Below are 20,156 nucleotides of genomic sequence, written 5' to 3'. Positions count from 1 at the left end.
AGAAGAGGAAGGGAGGGCTTAGTTTGGGAAAGCCTCTTGGAGGAGGTGGGCCTTCGATAAGGCTTTGAAGGTTGGGGGAGAGTCATTGTCTGTCGGATATATGGCGGGAGGGCGTTCCAGACCAGAGGTAGGACGTGGGCGAGAGGTCGACGGCGAGATAGGTGAGAGGGAGGGATGGTGAGAAGGTGGGAATTAGAAGAGCGAAGTGTGCGGGGTGGGTTGGAGTAGGAGAACAGCGAGGAGAGATAGGAGGGGACGAGGGGACTGACTGCTTTAAGTCACCCTACTAAATCACCGCAATACTGTACTAAGCACTTGGGAAAGTACAATACAACAGAGTTGCTAGTCACATGCCCTGCCCACGACGTGCTTCTAGTCTTGAGGGGGAGATAGGAAGAGAAATAAATGAATTGTGGATATGGGCATAAATGCTGAGCACGTTGTTGGGTAGCGACTGTCTCTATTTGTTGCCAAATTGTACTTTCCAAGCATTTAGTACAGTGCTCTGCACAAAGTAAGTGCTCGATAAATATGATTGAGTGAATGAATGAATGAATGAACAAGGGGCTGAGGGAGGGGGGTGAATAAAGCGTGCACATCCACATGCAAGGGTGACACGGAAAGGAGCGGGAGAAGAGGAAAGGAGGGCTTAGTCAGGGAGGAGATGGGCCTTCAGTAAGACTCGTCTTGCGCCGTCGAGTCGCGTCCGACCCATAGCGACGCCACGGACGCATCTCCCCAGAAGGCCCTGCTCTCCATCTGCACTCGTTCTGGTAGAGGATCCAGAGAGTTTTCTTGGGAAAAATCCAGAAGCGGTTTACCATTCATTCCTTCCGTGTACTCAAATTGAGTCTCCACCCTGGATTCTCTCCCGTGCCGCTGCTGCCCAGCACGGGGGAGTTTTGACTTGTGGCAGATGGCCTGCCCCTTGCTGGCCTCTGGCCGAGCTAGGAATGGAACGGGCGGGCCTCTGCTTGACTCTCCCTCCCGTAGTCGAGACTGGCAGAGGCCTGGAAGCTCTCCAGGTGCCACCCTGAGGGGTCTGAAAAGGCTACTGTGATCGCGGAGGATTTTTTCCCGTGACCCCCTCGATCCGCCGGCCTCTTCTCCACCTCCTCAGGCAATGAATTCTGGAGAATCATCAATGTGTGGAGCTGGGCTGAGGCACACCACCTCCACTCCTCTCTGTGTGAAGAACTTTCATTCAGTCATTCAATCGTATTTATTGAGCGCTTCCTGTGTGCAGAGCACTGTACTGAGCGCTTGGAATGTACAATTTGGCAACCGTTAGGGACGATCCCTGCCCGATAACGGGCTCACAGTCTTAAAGGGGGAGACAGCAAAAGGAAACGTAGTCAGGCATCAATACCGTCAAAATAGATAAATAGAATCATAGATATATACATATCATTAATAAAATAGAGAAATAATATATACAAATATACACAAGTGCATTAATCACCACGCGTGGGAGGCTGCCTAGTCCTAAATAATAATTATGGTAATAATAATAATAATAATGATATTTTTTAATCGCTTTCTATGTGCCAGGTGCTGTACTAAGCACTGGGGAGGATACAAGCAAATTGGGTTGAACGCAGTTCCTGGCCCACATGGGGCTCACAGTCTCAATCCCCACTTTCCAGATGAGGTAAATGAGGCCCAGGGAAGCGAAGTGACTTGCCCAAGGTCACACAACAGAGCCAGGATTAGAGCCCATGATGTTCTGACTCCCAGGTCTGTGGTCTAAATAAATGGTGGTATTTGTTAAGTGCTTACTATGTGCAAAGCACTATTTTAAGCGCTGGGGGATACCGGCGATCAGGTTCTCCCACGTGGGGCTCACGGTTTTAATCCCCATTTTACAGATGAGGTAACTGAGACACAGAGAAGTGAAGTGACTCGCCCAAAGTCACACAGCTGGCAAGCGGCGGAGTTGGGATTAGAACCCACGGCCTCTGACTCCCAAGCCCATCTATCCACTATGCTATTGTGGTAATAATAATAATAATAATTATGGTGTTTGTTAAGTGCTCGCTATGCGGCTGGTGTGGATACAAGCAATTCGGGCTGGATACAGGGAGAAATCCTCAGGGAGAACTTCTCTGTGGGAGAGTGGGGGAGGAGGGACCCTATGATTCCAGTTTGGAATGGGGAAGGGGAAGGGGACTGAGGATATAAAATCCTTAAGCTATAAAATCTAGAGTGTAAACTCGTGGTGGGCTGGGAATGGCACTGTTTAATGTTGCATCGCCCTTTCCCAAGTGCTAGAACAGTGCCCTGCACACAGTAAGCGCTCAATAAATACGACCGAATGAATGAATAAAGTCCCGTGACTTCTGGGGTTTTGCTTCTCCCTGTAAAACCCAGCTGCGCCCGCTGCATCTCGAACCCGGCCCCCGGAATAGGTTGTTTCTTGGAGAAGCAGTGTGGCCTAGTGGAAAGAGCTCGGGCCTGGGAGTCCTCATCCCGGCTCTGCCAGTTGCTTGCTGGGTGGGGAAAATCCCAGGAAATTATTTTTCAATTTCCAAACCAACGCAGAGCCTCAGCCCCTCCCTGCTCCGGACCCCCAGCTCAGGCCGAGGCCCCGAATCCTCCGCTGGCCGGAGAAGACCTCGCGTGGCCCACGGCCCGGGTCAGAGATCAAAGCCACCCGTCCTCTTCGGTCCCGTCTCGGTCGGAGAGCCGCCGCAGCGGTGACTCCGGCCTGGTTCCGCCGGCTTCCCTCGGCGTGATCCCGTTTGCCACTGAAATGGACGGAGCCGTGGGCGGCTTTCCTTCTCCCTCTGCCGGGAAATCTGGAGCGATGGGTGCCTTGCCCTCTGTCTCTTCTTGTTGGATTCTCCTTTAGTCTTCAGTCAGGCCGGCCACGGGACCCGTCTTCCGGTTCTAATCTAGGCTGGAATCTGGACTTCCTCTAGACCGTAAGATCCCCTCTAGATGATAAAATCCCTCTGATAATAATGAGCGTGATAATGATGGTATTTCTTTAAGCGCTTACTGTGTGCCGGGCACTGTTCTAAGCCCTGGGGTAGGTACAGGGTAATCAGGTTGTCCCACGTGGGGCTCACAGTCTTCATCCCCGTTTGACAGATGAGGGAACTGAGGCACAGAAAAGTTAAGTGACTTGCCCCAAGTCACACAGCTGACAAGTGGCGGAGCGGGGATTCGAACCCATGATTTCTGACTGTAGACTCCCCTCTAGACTGTAAACTCCCTCTAGACTGTAAACTCCATCTAATGATGGTTATTTGTTAAGTGCTTACCATGTGCCAGGCACTGTACTAAGCGCTGGGGTGAATATAAGCTAATGGGGTTGGACACAGTCCCCGTCCCACATGGGGCTCACACTCTTAATCCCTAATTTACAGATGAGGGAACTGAGGCCCAGGGAAGTGAAGTGACTTGCTCAAGGTCACGCAGCGGACAATTGGCAGAGCCGGGATTAGAACCCATTACCTTCTGACTTCCGGACCCCCGATCTATTCTCTGCGCGTAAACTCCCTCTAGACTTTAATCTTTTTTGGGCAGGGACCATGTCTACCAACTCTGTTACGTTGAACTCTACCAGGTGCTTAGTAGAGGGAGAGCAGCGTCGCCTAGTGGGTAGAGCCCGGGCCTGGGAATCCGAAAGACCTGGGTTCTAATCCCGGCCCAGCCATTTGTCTGCCGTGTGATCTTGGGCGATTCACTTTCACTTCTCCGGGCCTCAGTTCTCTCCTCTGTAAAATGGGGATAAAGACTGTGAGCACCACGTGGGACAGGGACTGTATCCAACCTGATTGGCTTATGTCGCCCCCCACCGCTTAGTACAGTGCCAGTGCCCAGCTCAAGCGCTTAGTACAGTGCTCAAGCGCTTCGTACAGTGCTCAAGCGCTTGGCAGTCCTCTGCATATAGTAAGCGCTCAATAAATACTATTGAATGAATGAATGATTTGCTTGTGTCTACCCCAGCGCTTAGTACAGTGCCAGGCACAGAGTAAGCATTTAACAAGTGCCATTATTATTATTATTATTATTATTACGTTCTGCTCTCCACCACTGCTCATGACAGAGCCGGGGACGGAGCGGGGGAGGGTTGGGAGTGGATCAGTGGGAAGAGCCTGGGCTTGGGAGTCAGAGGTCATGGGTTCGAATCTCGACTCTGCCACTTGCCAGCTGTGTGACTGTGGGCAAGTCACTTCACTTCTCTGTGCCTCAGTTACCTCATCTGTAAAATGGGGATTAACTGTGAGCCTCACGTGGGACAACCCGATTACCCTGTATCTCCCCCAGCACTTAGAACAGTGCTCTGCACATAGTAAGCGCTTAACAGATACCAACATTATTATTATTATTATTATTATTTCCTCCCTTTATTCACCCAGCCCCACAGCACTTATGTCCATATCCTTAACTTATTTATTTATGTTCAAGTCTGTCTCCCCCTCCAGAGTGTAAGCTCACCGTGTACAGGGATCGAATCCACCACCTCTGTTCTACTGCTGTAGAGTCCTCCCCCAAGCATTTAGAACACTGCTCCGCACCCAGCAAGCGCTCAGTAGATAATAATAATGATGGCATTTGTTAAGCGCTTACTATGTGCAAAGCACTGTTCTAAGCGCTGGAGACGATCAGGTTGCGCCACGTGGGACTCAGAGGCTTCATCCCCATTTTACAGATGAGGGAACGGAGGCCAAGAGAAATGAAGTGACTTGCCCAAAGTCACCCAGCTGACGGGCGGCGGAGCCGGGATTCGAACCCATGACCTCTGACTCCCAAGCCCGGGCTCTTGCCACCGAGCCACGCTGCCTCTCACCTGATGTAATTGTTCGACCGATCGATCGACCGATCGATCGTCTCCCACCCTTATTTCCCTCGCAGCATCCCGCTCCCCGATCACCGTCAGCATCTCCTATTCTTCATCCGTAAACCGGCAGTGAAAATAATCACCAAGTCCCGCGCCTCTTCCTTAGCGCCGGGTCATCGGGTTCAAAACCCCGGCTACGCCAGAATAAATTCTGTCACGAGAGTATCAGAGAAAGCAATTAAACGTCTCAGTTCCTTCGCGGTCTCTTCCTCTCTTCGAACGAGGGAGGAGATTAAATCGAGCCCATCGGAAGGGGGTGGGAATAAATCGCAGGTGATAAAGCCAGGGCTTGGCATTTCTCTTCTGGAAGACCGGAAAGGCTCGCATTTTCCCCGTGATTATCTTCGGGAAAGTCGGGAGCGGGAGAGGACCAACCCCATTCTCTCCTTCTTTCTGTGCCCAAGCCTTCCGGATGGCGGGAACTTCAATCCGCACGTCTCCCTCTGGCCCTCTGAAAGATAATTAATAATGTTGGTATTTGTTAAGCGCTCACTATGTGCCGAGCGCTGTTCTAAGCGCCGGGGTAGACACAGGGGAATCGGGTCGTCCCACGTGGGGCGCACAGTCTTAATCCCCATTTTACAGATGGGGTAACCGAGGCACCGAGAAGTTAAGTGACTTGCCCGAAGTCACACAGCTGACAAGTGGCAGAGCTGGGGTTCGAACCCATGACCTCTGACTCCAAATCCCGTCGGTCAGGGGTCCGTGGAAGCAGCTGGGCCCAGTGGCTAGAGCCCGGGCCCGGGAATCAGAAGGACCTGGGTTCCAATCCCGGCTCCGCCTCTTGTCTGTCGCTGTGTGATTTTGGGGGAGTCACTTGGCTTCTCTGGGCCTCATCTGTAAAATGGGGATGGAGACCGGGAGCCCCACGGGGGACAGGGACCGGGACGGGCTCGATTAACTTGGATCTTCCCCGGCGTTTTGAGCAGAGTTTAACAAATTTAAAAAGGCACGGGATTGAGTTGCCCAAGGAGACGGTGGGATCTCGTTTGGGGGAGTTTGCGGAGAAGGGGAGAGAGAGAGAATCAGCCGACTGGGATACTTGGAGAAGCAGAGTGGCTCAGTGGAAAGAGCACGGGCTTTGGAGTCAGGGCTCATGAGTTCGAATCCCAGCTCTGCCACTTGTCGGCTGTGTGACTGTGGGCGAGTCACTTAACTTCTCGGTGCCTCAGTTCCCTCATCTGTAAAATGGGGATGAAGACTGTGAGCCCCACGTGGGACAACCTGATTCCCCTGTGTCTACCCCAGCGCTTAGAACAGTGCTCGGCACATAGTAAGCGCTTAATAAATACCAACACTATTATTATTATTAGTGGCAAGAGCCCGCGCTTGGGAGTAGGAGGTCGTGGGTTCTAATGCCGGCACCGCCACTCAGCTGTGTGACTTTGGGCCAGTCACTTCACTTCACTGTGCCTCAGTTCCCTCATCTGGGAAATGGGGATGAAGACCGCGAACCCACGTGGGACAACGTGATTACCTTGTAGCTATCCCAGAGCTTAGAACAATGCTTGGCACATAATAAGCACTTAACAAATGCCGTTATTATTAGTATTATTATTAAGTCCAGTTTTGCTTGAGGGTGATGAGGGACAAGGTGATTCCTTTAGGCTGATTCCGGTCTGAGCTTTTCATTCATTCATTCATTCAATTGTATCTATTGAGCACTTACTGTGTGCAGAACACTGGACTTGGGAGAGCGCTTAGTACATTGAACAGATATAGTCCCTGCCCACAACGAGTTTACAGTGCTCTGCACAGAGTAGGCTTTAGGTTTCTACAGGATAGGGATCACGTCTACCAACTTATTGCATTCTCCCAGTCAGTGCAAGCAGTTAGTACAGCGTCTTGCACGCGGCAGGTGCTCAATAAATACTGTTGGTCGATTGGGTTTTTTTAATGGTATTTGTCAAGCTCCTGCTATGGGCGGAGGTAGATACAAGCCAATCAAGTTGGACGTAGTCCATGTCCGACCCGGTGTTCGCAGTCTTGATCCCCATTTTACAGATGAGGGAACCGAGGCCCAGAGAAGTGAAGTGACTTGCTCAAGGTCACGCAGCAGACGAGTGGCGGAGCCGGGATTCGAACCCAGGTCCTCTAGTCCACCAGGTCACGCCGCTTCTCATTGATTGGGTGACCTTCCTCCGCCCAAAGTCCAACCACCACCGGCTCCTGGTCAGTCAGCCAATGAGTCAGTAGTATTTATTGAGCACTTACTGTGTTCAGAGCACTGTACTAAGCGGTTGGGAGAGGACAGGATGACAGTATAACCGACATAATTCCCTGCCCACAGCGAGCTTACGGTCTAGAGGGGGAGGAGATAGATCCGGTCACGATCAACCAGCAGCAGACCCCAGGAGTTCGAATCTAACTCCTTTCCACCGTGCTGGTCGCCCCGAACCCGACTCCCCCCGACTTCTCCCCCGCATCCCCTCACACCCACAGACACACACCCCCTGTTTAGCCGTCCTTTTCGAGAGAAAGGATGTGACTCGAACGCGGGCCAGGCCCCGCTCGAAGGGAGAGAAATTCGTTTTTTGGGTTTTTTTGGGTCCAGGAACTGTCATGTAAATGTAACCTTTAGAAGCAGCGCGTAATTAAAATCCACTTCAGCCTGCTATATTAGATCGGGATATTAAAGCAAACAGAATCAGTCCGCTCCCGCAACGGGCTAGAGGGCTCGTTGGCCTCCGCTGAAATCCACTGGAACGCCGCCCAAATTAGCCCGGCGTCCGGGACGGAGGCGCCGTGGCCGGAGCGTGTCTATTATACGTGACACCGGGGTTGGAGTGGCCTGCTGCCCCTTACGCTCCGTCGGAGGGGCCCGGAGAAGTGAAGCGACTTGCCCAGAGTCACCCTGCAGACAGGCGGCAGAGCCGGGATTAGAACCCAGGTCTTTCTGCCTCCCGGGCCCGCTCTCTCCCCGCTGCTTCTCAGCGCTCTGCACGCAGGAGACTTTAAACTCCTGGAGGGCAGAGGTTGTATCTACTACTACTACTAATGTTGGTATCTGTTAAGTGCTTACTACGTGCAGAGCGCTGTTCTAAGCGCTGGGGTAATTAATTCATTAATGTTGGTATTTGTTAAGCGCTTACTATGTGCAGAGCACTGTTCTAAGCGCTGGGGTAGACACAGGGGAATCAGGTGGTCCCACGTGGGGCTCCCAGTCTTCATCCCCATTTTCCAGATGAGGTCACTGAGGCCCAGAGAAGTGAAGTGACTTGCCCACAGTCACACAGCTGACAAGGTCCTGCGCTCTCCCAAGCACTTAGTACAGTGTCCTGCACGCTGTAGACTGTAAGTTCCTTCAGGGCGGCGTTTGCGTCTGCCGACTCTATAGTATTGTACAATCCGAAGGGCTCGGACGGCGAATACCCCTCTAGACTATAAGCTCTCTGTGGGCAGGGAATGCGTCATTTATACTTTCATATCGTACTGCCCGAGCGCCTAGTACAGTGTTGCGCACACAGTAAGTGCTCAATAAACCCGATTACCGGACTGACTTACCGACCGCTTGTTAGGTTGAGGAGAAGCAGCGTGGCTTAGCGGAAAGAGCCCGGGCTTGGGAGTGAGAGGTCGTCGGTTCTAATCCCCGCTCCGTCGCTTGGCAGCTGTGTGACTTTGGACAAGTCACTTATCTTCTCCGGGCCTCAGTGACCTCATCTGTAAAATGGGGATGAAGACCGTGAACCCAACGTGGGACAACCTGATTGCCCTGTACCGACCCCAGTGCTTAGAACAGTGCTTGGCACCTAGCAAGCACCTAACAAATACCGTAATTACTATTATTATCATCATTGATCGACAACTACACAGGAAAGTAGCCATCCCACGCTAACGTCGTGGCTTCTGATCTTCTCAGTCTTCCTCTTTGCCCCTTGACCTTCTCTTTTAAGAAAGCGTTACATTAATCATCCTCATCGGTGGTATTTCTTCAGCATTCACCCTGTCCAGAGCACTGTACTAAGCGCTTGGGGGAAATACAATAAATCGCAACTGGCAGACGTGTTCCCGGCCTAATCGTCATAATAATAGTGGTATTTCTTAAGCGCCTACGTTGTGCTTAGTGCCGGAGCAGATATAATGCAATCAGATCAGATACAATAGAAGCAGCATGGCGGAGCGGAAAGAGCAAGGGCCTGGGAATCAGAAGGTCATGGGTTCTAATCTCAGCTCCGCCACTTCTCCGCCGTGTGACCCTGGGCAAGTCTCTTCCCTTCTCTGGGCCTCAGTTACCTCATCTGGAAAATGGGGATTAAAACCGAGAGCCCCACGTGGGACAAGGAGCAGCATGGCTCAGTGGAAAAGAGCCCGGGCTTGGGGGTCAGAGGTCATGGGTTCGAATTCAGGCTCTGCCACTTGTCAGCTGTGTGACCGTGGGCGAGTCGCTTCACTTCTCTGGGCCTCGGTTACCTGATCTGTAAAATGGGGATTAACTGTGAGCCTCATATGGGACAACCTGATGACCCTGTATCTACCCCAGCGCTTAGAAGAGTGCTCTGCACATAGTAAGCGCTTAACAAATACCAACATTATTACAAGGACTTTGTCCACCTCAGTTGGCTTGCCACCCCAGTGCCTGACACATAGTAAGCGCTTAACAAATACCACTGTTATTGTACAGTCCCTTTCCCCCTTGGGAGTCAAGTCTACAGGGGCGGGGGGCGGGGGGGAGAACAGGTATTCAATCCCCCTTTTACAGATGAGAAAACTGAGGCATAGAGAAGTTTAATGACTCGATTAAGGTCAAACAGCAGGCAATCGGCCAGAGCCAGGATTAGAACCCAGGTCTCCTGACTACCACCATCTTGTGTTTCCACCAGACCACGCTTAGAACGGAACCTGGCCCACAGTAAGCGCTTAACCAATGCCGTTAATTATCATTCCATTTAACGATGGCTAGGGCAGCGAATAAGGCGGCGGAAGGAATATCAAATACCGTACGGGATGGCTTATTTGCTGATAATTGGATCCTAATAATAATTGGAGAGTTTTTCCACAACTTTGGAGACATCTTAATTCTGACTGTTCAACAGAATCCTACCGTGTCATTTTAATTTCTGCAAATGTAATCTGCCTCCCAAACTGTGATGGGAGTCTGGGTTTTTATAGACTTATGGATTCTTAGGTCTCCTTTTCAGTTGAAGAATCTTATCGGCGAGCATAATGAAATTCAAACAGAAGCAAGACCAGTGGGAGCCGAGGTTCAAATGATCCCACCCACGTTCCAAAGAATGTTAACGAGATTATTATTGCTAGAAACTAATGGTATGGTGGAGGCTTGATATAATTAATTGTCAGAATTCTCCGCTGCCGACCAGATATTGGGAAATGAATCGGAACTATTAAGTTTAATCGCGTATGTTTTCTAGAAGCTGGGGTGATTGAGAAGTGGAATATAAGTAGGCCTCAGAGTTTAGCGGTGAGGAATCTTTCCAATAAAAAACCACCGGTTATTCAATTACTCGAGCTGTCAGAGGTGGGGGGATTTGAGAGGGAGAGTCGAGCTGCTGAAACTGGTCCACGGGCTGAACTGGGACGGAAAAACCGTCAATCTTTCTCCACAAAAGAATTGTGGTGTTAATAATCATGCTAAAAACAACTGCGGTACTTGTTAAGCGCTTACTATGTGCCCAGCACTGTACTAAGCACCGGCAGCGGGGCCCTGTGGAAAGAGCCCGGGCTTGGGAGTCAGAAGTTGTGGGTTCTAATCCCGGCTCTGCCTCTTGTCAGCTGGGTGACTTGGAGCAAGTCACTTCGCCTCTCGGTGCCTCGGTTCCCTCATCTGGGAAATGGGGACCGTGAGCCCCACGTGGGACGACCTGATCACCTTGTGTCCATCCCAGCGCTTAGAACAGTGCTTGGCTCATAGTAAGCGCTTAACAAATGCCATCGTTATTATTATGATTACAATTTAAGTATGTTGGACACAGTCCCTGTCCCACGGTAGGATTCTGTTGAACAGTCAGAATTAAGATGTCTCCAAAGTTGTGGAAAAACTCTCCAATTATTATTATTAGGTTCCAATTATCAGCAAATAAGCCATCCCGTACGGTATTTGATATTCCTTCCGCCTTCTTATTCGCTGCCCTAGACATCATTAAATGGAATGATAATTACTGCATTGGTTAAGCGCTTACTATGGGGATCACACTCTTCATCCCCATTTTACTGTTTTTGGTAGTGTTCTAGCCTACGGCCTAGGGTCAGTCCATCGTATCTATCGAGCGCTTACTGTGTGCGGAGCGCTGTACTAAGCGCCTGGGAGAGTACGGTAGAACAATAAAACCGCAACCTTCCCTGCCCACAAAGAGCTGACAGTCTGGAGGGGGAGACGGACACTCCGTTGGTTCGATCTCCCGGCCGGGGTGAGCCTGGACGGGGTCTCTCGCTTGCCCCTCACCTGTTTTCTGTTTTCTCGCCCCGCAGACACGCTGTCAGTGCCTCGCTGGTCTCCCCAGATCCCCCGCAGAGACCTGGGAAATTCCATAAAACACAGGTAGGTCATCGCATCCGGAGCCCCTGACCAAAGAGAGGTCGCCCGCGTCGAGGTTGGAGCGGGCCGAGATTCTCCACAGCCGAGGCGTTGGGCTGCCTTCAGAGGCGGCTGGACTGGGGCCGCCATGCTGCTTAATCCTTGCTTTTCAGATTCCTTCCTTCAGTCTTCAATCACATTTACTAAGCGCTTATTCGTTCATTCATTCAATAGTATTTATTGAGCGCTTACTATGTGCAGAGCCCTGTACTAAGCGCTTGGAATGTACAAATCGGCAACAGATAGAGACAGTCCCTGCCCATTGACGGGCTCACGGTCTAATCGGGGGAGACGGACGGACAAAAACAATAGCAATAAATAGAATCAAGGGGACGAACATCTCATTAAAACAATAGCAATAAATAGAATCAAGGTGATGTATATCTCATTAACAAAATAAATAGGGTAATGAAAATATATACAATTGTATAGGCTTACTGTGTGTGGAGCACTGTACTTCTGGCCATGTCCCTCAGGAAGGCCGGCTGAAATCCGGGAAGTGAGCTGGGACGATGGATCCCGGGTTCAACCTTTCGATCGATCGATCGTATTCACCGAATGCTTAAACGTGCGCAGAGCGCTGTAATAATAAAAATTACGGTGCTAGTTAAGCGCTTCCTATGGGGCGAGCGCTGTTCTAAGCACGCGACTTGGCGGATAGAGTATGGGCCTGGGAGTCAGAAGGAAGTGGGTTCTAATCCCGACTCTACCACGTATCTTCTGCGTGACCTTGGGCAAATCACTTCATTTCTCTGGGCCTCAGTTACCGCATCTGGAAAACGTGGATTAAGACTGTGAACCCCAAAGAGTCAACCTGATTACGTTGTATCTACCCCAGCGCTTAGAACAGTGTTGGGCACATAGTAAGCGCTTAGCAGATACACTTATCGTCACCATCAGCAGCATTCACTTTTGACCCCGTCTTCGAGGTTCCTAATGGCTTCTTTCTCTTGCAGATTTTCCACCAAATACTGGATGTCGCAAACCTGCATCGTCTGTGGGAAAGGAATGCTGTTTGGACTAAAATGCAAAAATTGCAAGTAGGTGGCCGTTTTCTCTTGCCTTTCAGCGTTGCTTGGCTTCACTCAGGGCACACTGAGGTTAGATCGTGAAGCAGCGAGGCCTACTGGCTAGAACCCGGGCCCGGGAGCCAGAAGGACCTGGGTCCTAATCCCGGCTCGGCCCCCGGTCGGCTGCGTGACCTCGGGCGAGTCACTTCACTTCTCCGTGCTTCAGTTCCCTCCTCCGTAAAATGGGGATGAAGGCCGCGAGCCCCACGTGGGACGGGGCCCGTGTCCAACACGATTACCCTGAACCTACCCCAGTGCTTAAAACAGGGCTCGACACACAGTAAGCTCTTAACCCATATCGTCATTGTCATTATCATTGTTATTATTATGATTATTATTCAATGTCGGCGCATCCCGGTCCCTGCATCTCTCTAGCTTTCCGCGACCAGCGATATCAGCTTGGGCTGGCCCAGCCTGGAAACGCTATTCTTTGACTCGGATAAACCCCTTTGCCTCACACCGCAGAGAGAGCTCGTTTTTCTTCCCATATCTCAGTTTTCTCATTTGCCTAACGACGCCCCTGGATACGGGGAGGACTCATTTCCTGAAATCCCTACAGTGCTCTAAGATCTTCCGAGCAAGGCGTGAGGTAATTACCCGCCATCAGTGCTTTAATGTCCCCTGGATGGAAACAAAACGGGCGAGTTTCTCAGGGAAGAAGTTTGGATTATTTTCTGTTTCCTCTCTGACCGAAAAAGAGGCCTCAGGCGAATCAAGCCCGCCGTTTCATCTGGCGCACCAGGGGGTCATTCATTCATTCAGTCGTATTTATGGAGCGCTTCATTGTGCAGAGCACTGGACCAAGCGCTCGGAAAGCACAATCTGGCAACAGATAATAATAATAATAATAATAATGTTGGTATTTGTTAAGCGCTTACTACGTGCAGAGCACTGTTCTAAGCGCTGGGGTAGACACAGGGGAATCAGGTTGTCCCACGTGAGGCTCACAGTCTTAATCCCCATTTTACAGATGAGGTAACCGAGGCACAGAGAAGTGAAGTGACTCGCCCACAGTCACACAGCTGGCAAGTGACAGAGCTGGGATTTGAACCTGCGACCTCTGACTCCCAAGCCCGGGCTCTTTCTTCTGAGCCTCGCTGAAGCCTTCTTTTTCCCAGTTCTTGCATCTGTGACCTTTGGACACTGGATATTTTCCCCACCCCCAACCCTACAAGCACTTATGGACATAGCTTGGAATGATGTATTACAAATTCCCTATTTATTCATATTATTCATTCCCTCATCCAGTCGTATTTATTGAGCGCTCACTGCGCGCAGAGCACTGTACCGAGCACTTGGAAAGTACAATTCGGCACCAAATAGAGACAATCCCTACCCAACGACGGGCTCCCGGTCTAGAAGGGGGGAATCAGACAACAAAACAAAACAAAACAAGTAGATAATATTACTGTCTGCCTCCCCTACTAGATTGTAAGCTTATTACGGGCGGGGAATGTGTCTGCTTAATTCTGTTGTATCGTTCTCTCTCCCAAGCGCTTAGTACAGTGAGAAGCAGCGTGGCTCAGTGGAAAGAGCCCGGGCTTGGGAGTCAGAGGTCATGGGTTTGAACCCCGGCTCTTCCCCTTGTCAGCTGTGTGACTGTGGGCAAGTCACTTCACTTCTCTGTGCCTCAGTTCCCTCATCTGTAAAATGGGGATTGACTGAGAGCCTCACGTGGGACAACCTGATGACCCTGTATCTCCCCCAGCGCTTAGAACAGTGCTCTGCACATAGTAAGCGCTTAACAAATACCAACGTTATTATTACAGTGATGGGGGAGGCAGACAGCAAAACAAAACAAAACAAGTAGACAGGCATCAGTAGCGTCAATATAAATGAATAGAATTGTAGAGATATAATAATAATGTTGGTATTTGTTAAGCGCTTACTATGTGCACAGCACTGTTCTAAGCGCTGGGGGAGACACAGGGGAATCAGGTTGTCCCACGTGGGGCTCACAGTCTTAATCCCCATTTGACAGATGAGGTAACTGAGGCACCGTGAAGTTAAGTGACTCGCCCACAGTCACACAGCTGACAAGTGGCAGAGCCGGGATATAAACATCATTAATCAAATAAATAGAAAAATAAATATGTACAAATATACACAAGTGCTGTGGAGTGGGGAGGGGGGTCGTGGCGTTGGAGAGGGGAGGAGGAGGAGAGGAAAAGGGGAGCTCAGTCTGGGAAGGCCTCCCGGAGGAGGTGAGCGCTCAGTAGGGCTTGGAAGGGGGGATGAGAGTTAGTTTGGTGGATGTGAGGAGGGAGGGTATTTGAGGCCAGAGGTAGGAGGTGGGCCAGGGGTCGACGGTGAGCACGATTTTGCATAGGGATTGCCTCTATTTGTTGCCTAAATGGACTTTCCAAGCGCTTGGTACAGTGCTCTGCACATAGTAAGCGCTCAAAAAACCCCCAAAACAATGGTGAATTGACTTCAGGGAACGATCGATCGTGAGAAGCTTTCTAATCTGTGACCAGCCACCTCCTGCTGCAGTAGGGGAAGGAGGGGGGGGGAAAAATCCTCTCACATCTTCTCACCTGCAGGGAAGCCACTTTGAAGGCAGGTAATTAGGTGACTTGACAGCAGGGAGAACCTGACAAGCTGAAATTTCCACATCATTTTCAACCTTCTCCTCTTCCCATCTTGGAAGCCAGACCCACAGCGGGTCAGATCAGCAAGGGTGGGGTGGAGGTCAGAAAGGTTTGAGAGGAAAGGGGAGACGGGGAGAGAGGAGAACACGCATTCATCCATTGGCTCGTTCATTCGATCGTATTTATTGAGCGCTGACTGTGTGCAAAGCAGCGAACTAAGCGCTCTATTTATGGGCGAGGGAGGTACCAAGGTCTTTGTTTTGATGTCTTTTAGGAAGCACGCTCGCCATTCTCTGAGGCGTGGCTTAGTGGAAAAAACCCGGGCTTGGGAGTCAGAGGTCGTGGGTTCTAATCCGCCTCCGCCACTTGTCAGCTGTGTGACTTTGGGCAAGTCACTTCACTTCTCGGTGCCTGTTACCTCATCTGTAAAATGGGGACTCTGACTGTGAGCCCCTCGTGGGACAACCCAATTACCTCGTATCTACCCCAGTGCTTAGACTAGCGCTTGGCACATAGTAAGCACTTAAATACCATCATTAAAATTTTTCAGTGCTTACAACAGTTCTTGGCACATAGTAAGCCCTTAAATACCATCATTAAAATTTTTCAGTGCTCAGAACAGTGCTTGACACATAGTAAGTGCTTAAATACCATCATTAAAATTTTTCAGTGCTTAGAACAGTGCTCGGCACATAGTAAATGCTTAACAAATACCATTATCATTATTATTATTAATTATGATAATAATGTTGGTATTTGTTAAGCGCTTACTATGTGTCGAGCACTCTTCTAAGTGCTGGGGTAGATACAGGGTAATCAGGTTGTCCCACGTGAGGCTCACAGTCTTCATCCCCATTTTCCAGTTGAGGTCACTGAGGCCCAGAGAAGTGAACACAGTCACACAGCTGACAAGTGGCAGAGCCGGGATTCGAACCCATGACCCCTGACTCCCAAGCCCGGGCTCTTTCCACTGAGCCACGATTATTATTAATCCGTCGTATTTATCGAGAGCTTCCCTGGTACAGACCACTACACTAAGCGCTCGGGAGAGGGCGCAGAGCCAGTAGACACGTTCCCTGCCCACATGGAGCTCACATTTCAGAAGCGGAGACCGACGTTAATAGAAATAATTAAATGATGGATAGGGACAGAAGTGCTGTGACACTGAGGGAGGAGTGAATAAAGGGAGCAAATCAGGAAGGCGCAGAAGGGAGCGGGAGAAGAGGAAAGGAGGGCGCAGTCAGGGAAGGCCTCTTGGAGGAGAGGGGCCTTTGATAAGGCTTTAAAGCGGGGGAGAGGAATCGTCTGTCGGTTATGAGGCGGGAGGGTGGTCCGGGCCAGAGGCAGGACTTGGGCGAGGGGTCGGTGGCACGATAGATTCATTCATTCATTGAATAGTATTTATTGAGCGCTTACTATGTGCAGAGCACTGGACTAAGCGCTTGGAATGGACAGTTTGTCAACAGATAGACACCATCCATGCCCATCGATGGGCTTACAGTCTAATCGGCGGAGACAGACGGACAAAAACAAGACAACTTAATTGCGATAAGTAGAATCAAGGGGATGGACACCTCATTAACAAAATAAATAGGGGAATAAAAATACCGACAGATGAGCAGAGGGGAAGGGAGAGGGGGAGGAGCAGAGGGAAAGGGGGCTTAGCTGAGGGGAGGTGAAGGGGGGGCAGAGAGGGAGCAGAGGGAAAAGGGGAAGCTCAGTCTGGGAAGGCCTCTCGGAGGAGGTGGAGGGACGGTGTGAAGTTTGGCATTAGAGAAGCAAAGTGTGAGGGCCGGGTTGGAGTAGGAGAGCGGCGAGGGGCATTAGCAGGGGGCGAAGCGTTGGGCTGCTTCAAAGCCGACAGTGAGGAGTTTCTCTTTGAAACGCAGGTTTTTAGTGGATCCGAAAAGGATTCTGGAAGCTTCTCCTTCACCCTCTGTTAGCTTTTCCCCTCCACCTCTGCCTCCCCCCAACCTCCCCTCCCCAAACTCCCTCAACCTTTCCCTGGCCCTCGGCTTCCCCGAGAGGCAGGAGATTTGCATCCATCCCGGGGAGGGTGAGCCAGAGGGAAGGGTAAAAGGAATATTCGAGGAACGTCCCCCTTTGCCCTCTCAATAATGAAATTTGTAGCTTGAAAGTCCCCCTAGCCTTTGCGAGCTCATGCCAATTAATATGGAAAGACTGGGCGATTTTACTATGCAAATTCACCGACTTTGAACACGACCTTGGGGAAAATCGATCCGGGCTGATCCAGCTCATCCCTCAAGTGGAAACCCCACTCGACCGTTCCAGTCGGATGGGGCTAGGCTAGACTCCAGGATTTTCAAATTGGATGAGCTCCAATTTGTACCCCGGATTCTTGTCTGCAAGGGTGGATTCTTTTTTCTTCCCGAGAGCCTCGGTTAAGGAGGTTAGACCGCTTGACGGAGAAGGGGGTAACCTCTCTACCCCCTAGAGTCTAAGCTCCCTCTAGCCTGGAAGCTCGTTGTGGGCCGGGAATGTGCCTGTTTATCGTTGTCCTCTCCCAAGCGCTTAATAATAATAATGATGGTATTTCTGAAGCGCTTACTATGTGCCAAGCACTGTTCTCTGCACACGGTAAGTGCTCAGGAAATACCATCGACTGAAAAATGAAGCCTTTCTTTCAGGCGTCGTTCAGGAAGTGCTTCCCTGTAGTCTAACCCCAATCCCTAATAATAATAATGTTGGAATTTGTTAAGCGCTTACTATGGGCAGAGCACCGTTCTAAGCGCTGGGGGAGATACAGGGTCATCAGGTCGTCCCACGTGAGGCTCACAGTTAATCCCCATTTTACAGATGAGGGAACTGAGGCCCAGAGAAGTGAAGTGACTCGCCCACAGTCACACAGCTGCCAAATGGCAGAGCCGGGAGTCGAACCCATGACCTCTGACTCCGAAGCCCTGGCTCTTTCCACTGAGCCACGCTGCTTCTCTACGGAGAGGTAGGTTTGGGAAAATGTCCAAGATAGCTGCGAGAAAATTTCATTTTCACATTAGGGGCACAGGTCATCAGCCCGACTTCACAGATGGGAAAATCGAGACCTAGTGAGGCCGAGAAACGTTCAGTGATTTGTGCCAGAGCATCAAGAGACGATCCAAAAGTCAAACTCGGGACTACAGCTTTTTTTTCTCTCCGGTTCCCGGTGAGGATTTTGGTTGATATTTAGCAGAACGATACCCCAGGAAGAGTGTCAGCTCGTTGCGGGTGGGGACCATGTCACTTCTTTACGACGTGCTTCCCAAAGACCTAGTACAGCGTGACCTCGGGCATTTATCGTCTCTAACCCCGATCCCTAATAATAATAATTATGGTATTTCTTAACTGCTTACTTTGTGCCAAGCACCGTACTGAACCCTGGGATGGAATCGAGCAAATTGGGGTGGACCCGGTTCCGGTCCCACACGGGGTTCCTGGTCTTAATTCCCATTTTACCGATGAGGAAACTGAGGCACGGTTTCCTGAGGCCCAAACGAAGTGATCTGCCCAAGGTCACACAGCAGAGAAGTGGTGGAACTGGTATTAGAACCCAGGTCCTTCTGACTCCCGGGCCCATGTCCTATCCACTAGGCCTCACTGCCACTATTCCTCTTTCCACTACTCTACAACTCTTACCACCGCTACCAGTCATGTCTTACGCCGGCGAGTCGTCTCCGACTCCTAATGGCTCCACGGACGCATCTCTCGCGGAACGCCCCCGCTCTCCATCTGCCATCGTTCCGGTAGTGGATCGGGAGAGTTTCCTCGGGAAAAATCCGGAAGCGGTTGACCGTGGCCTCCTTCCGCGCGGTCAACTCGAGTCTCCGCCCTCGACTCGCTCCCGTGCACGGGGGATTTTTGGCTCCTAGCCCCTCGCTAGCCACTGGCCGAGCTACGAAGGGAACGGACGGGCCTCTGCTCCGCTCTCCGTCCCGTAGTGGAGACCGGTAGAGGACTGGAAACTCTTCAAGTGCCATCCTGAGAGGGGAGGATTGTTACCTCGGTAGATTTCCACGGCTACTAATAAAAGCCGACTCCCCGGACCGGTAAAGGAGCGAATCCCCTTGGATCCCGCGATGGTTTTGGGGGGTACCGAGAGCCGCCACGCAGGGTTCGGCTGATGCCGGGGTAGCTTCGGACCTGCTTTAGCCTCCTCCTCTCCCTGGTGTTTTGTCTCTATTCTCGTTTCATTCCCCGAACATGCAAATGGAGTCGTTTCCTCTAATAGGCCCAGTGAGGGCTGAACTCTCTCTCACCCTTCTCTTATAGCGTTCAGCTCCAAGGGTGCAGACGTCAGCAGGATCGTGAGAACTGCGGTGGAACCCGCCGGGTTACGGGAAAACCGGTCCCCGGTGACCGAAAGCTCCCAGAACATCCCCCTTCGTAGCAACCACCCCCTTGGTTGGCATAAGAAAAGCCTTTATCATTATATGGCCTTATTTACGGTGTTTGTTAGGCGCTTACTAAGCGTCAGGCGCTGTACTGAGCGCTGGGGTGGATGCAGGCCGATCAGGTTGGACACAGTCCACGTCCCACGTGGGGCTCACAGTTTGAATCCCCATTTTCCAGAGGCCCGGAGAAGGGAGGCGACTTGGCTCAAGGTCACACAACATTTATTCATTCAATAGTATTTATTGAGCGCTTACTATGTGCAGAGCACTGGACTAAGCGACAATTCGGCAACCGATAGAGACCATCCCCTGCCCATCGACGGGCTCACAGTCTAATCGGGGGAGACGGACGGACAAAGACAACTTAATCGCGATAAATAGAATCAAGGGGATGACAGACATCATAATGATAATAATAATGATACTACTTCTAATAATAATGATAATTGTGGTATCTGTTAAGCACTTACTTTGTACCAAGCACTGTACTAAGCGCTGGGGTGGATACAAGCAAATCGGCTTAGACGCGGCCCCTGTCCCACATGGGACTCCCAATCTTGATCCCCATTTTACAGACGAGGTAACTGAGGCATAGAGACGTGAAGCGGCTTGCCCAAGGTCACACAGCAGACTAGTGGATTAGAACCCATGACTTTCGAATTCCCAGGCCCGTGCTTTATCCACTGTGCCATGCTGCATGAGGTAATTGAGGCACAGAGAATAGCA

General features: G+C 50.9%; 1 protein-coding gene across 1 annotated transcript in view; it reads left to right on the top strand.

Moving 5' to 3' along the window:
* KSR2 (kinase suppressor of ras 2) overlaps positions 1-20,156 on the top strand; it is a 294,653-nt gene that overhangs the window by 159,915 nt on the left and 114,582 nt on the right. Inside the window, exons 6-7 of the mRNA XM_039911188.1 lie at positions 11,276-11,345; positions 12,338-12,421. Of these exons, the coding sequence (XP_039767122.1) occupies positions 11,276-11,345; positions 12,338-12,421 (154 nt within the window). The remainder of the gene's footprint in view (positions 1-11,275; positions 11,346-12,337; positions 12,422-20,156) is intronic.

Source organism: Ornithorhynchus anatinus, chromosome 2 (genome assembly GCF_004115215.2).
Source record: "Ornithorhynchus anatinus isolate Pmale09 chromosome 2, mOrnAna1.pri.v4, whole genome shotgun sequence".
Taxonomy (NCBI): Eukaryota; Metazoa; Chordata; class Mammalia; order Monotremata; family Ornithorhynchidae; genus Ornithorhynchus; species Ornithorhynchus anatinus.
This window is presented reverse-complemented; position numbering and strand designations above follow the sequence as displayed.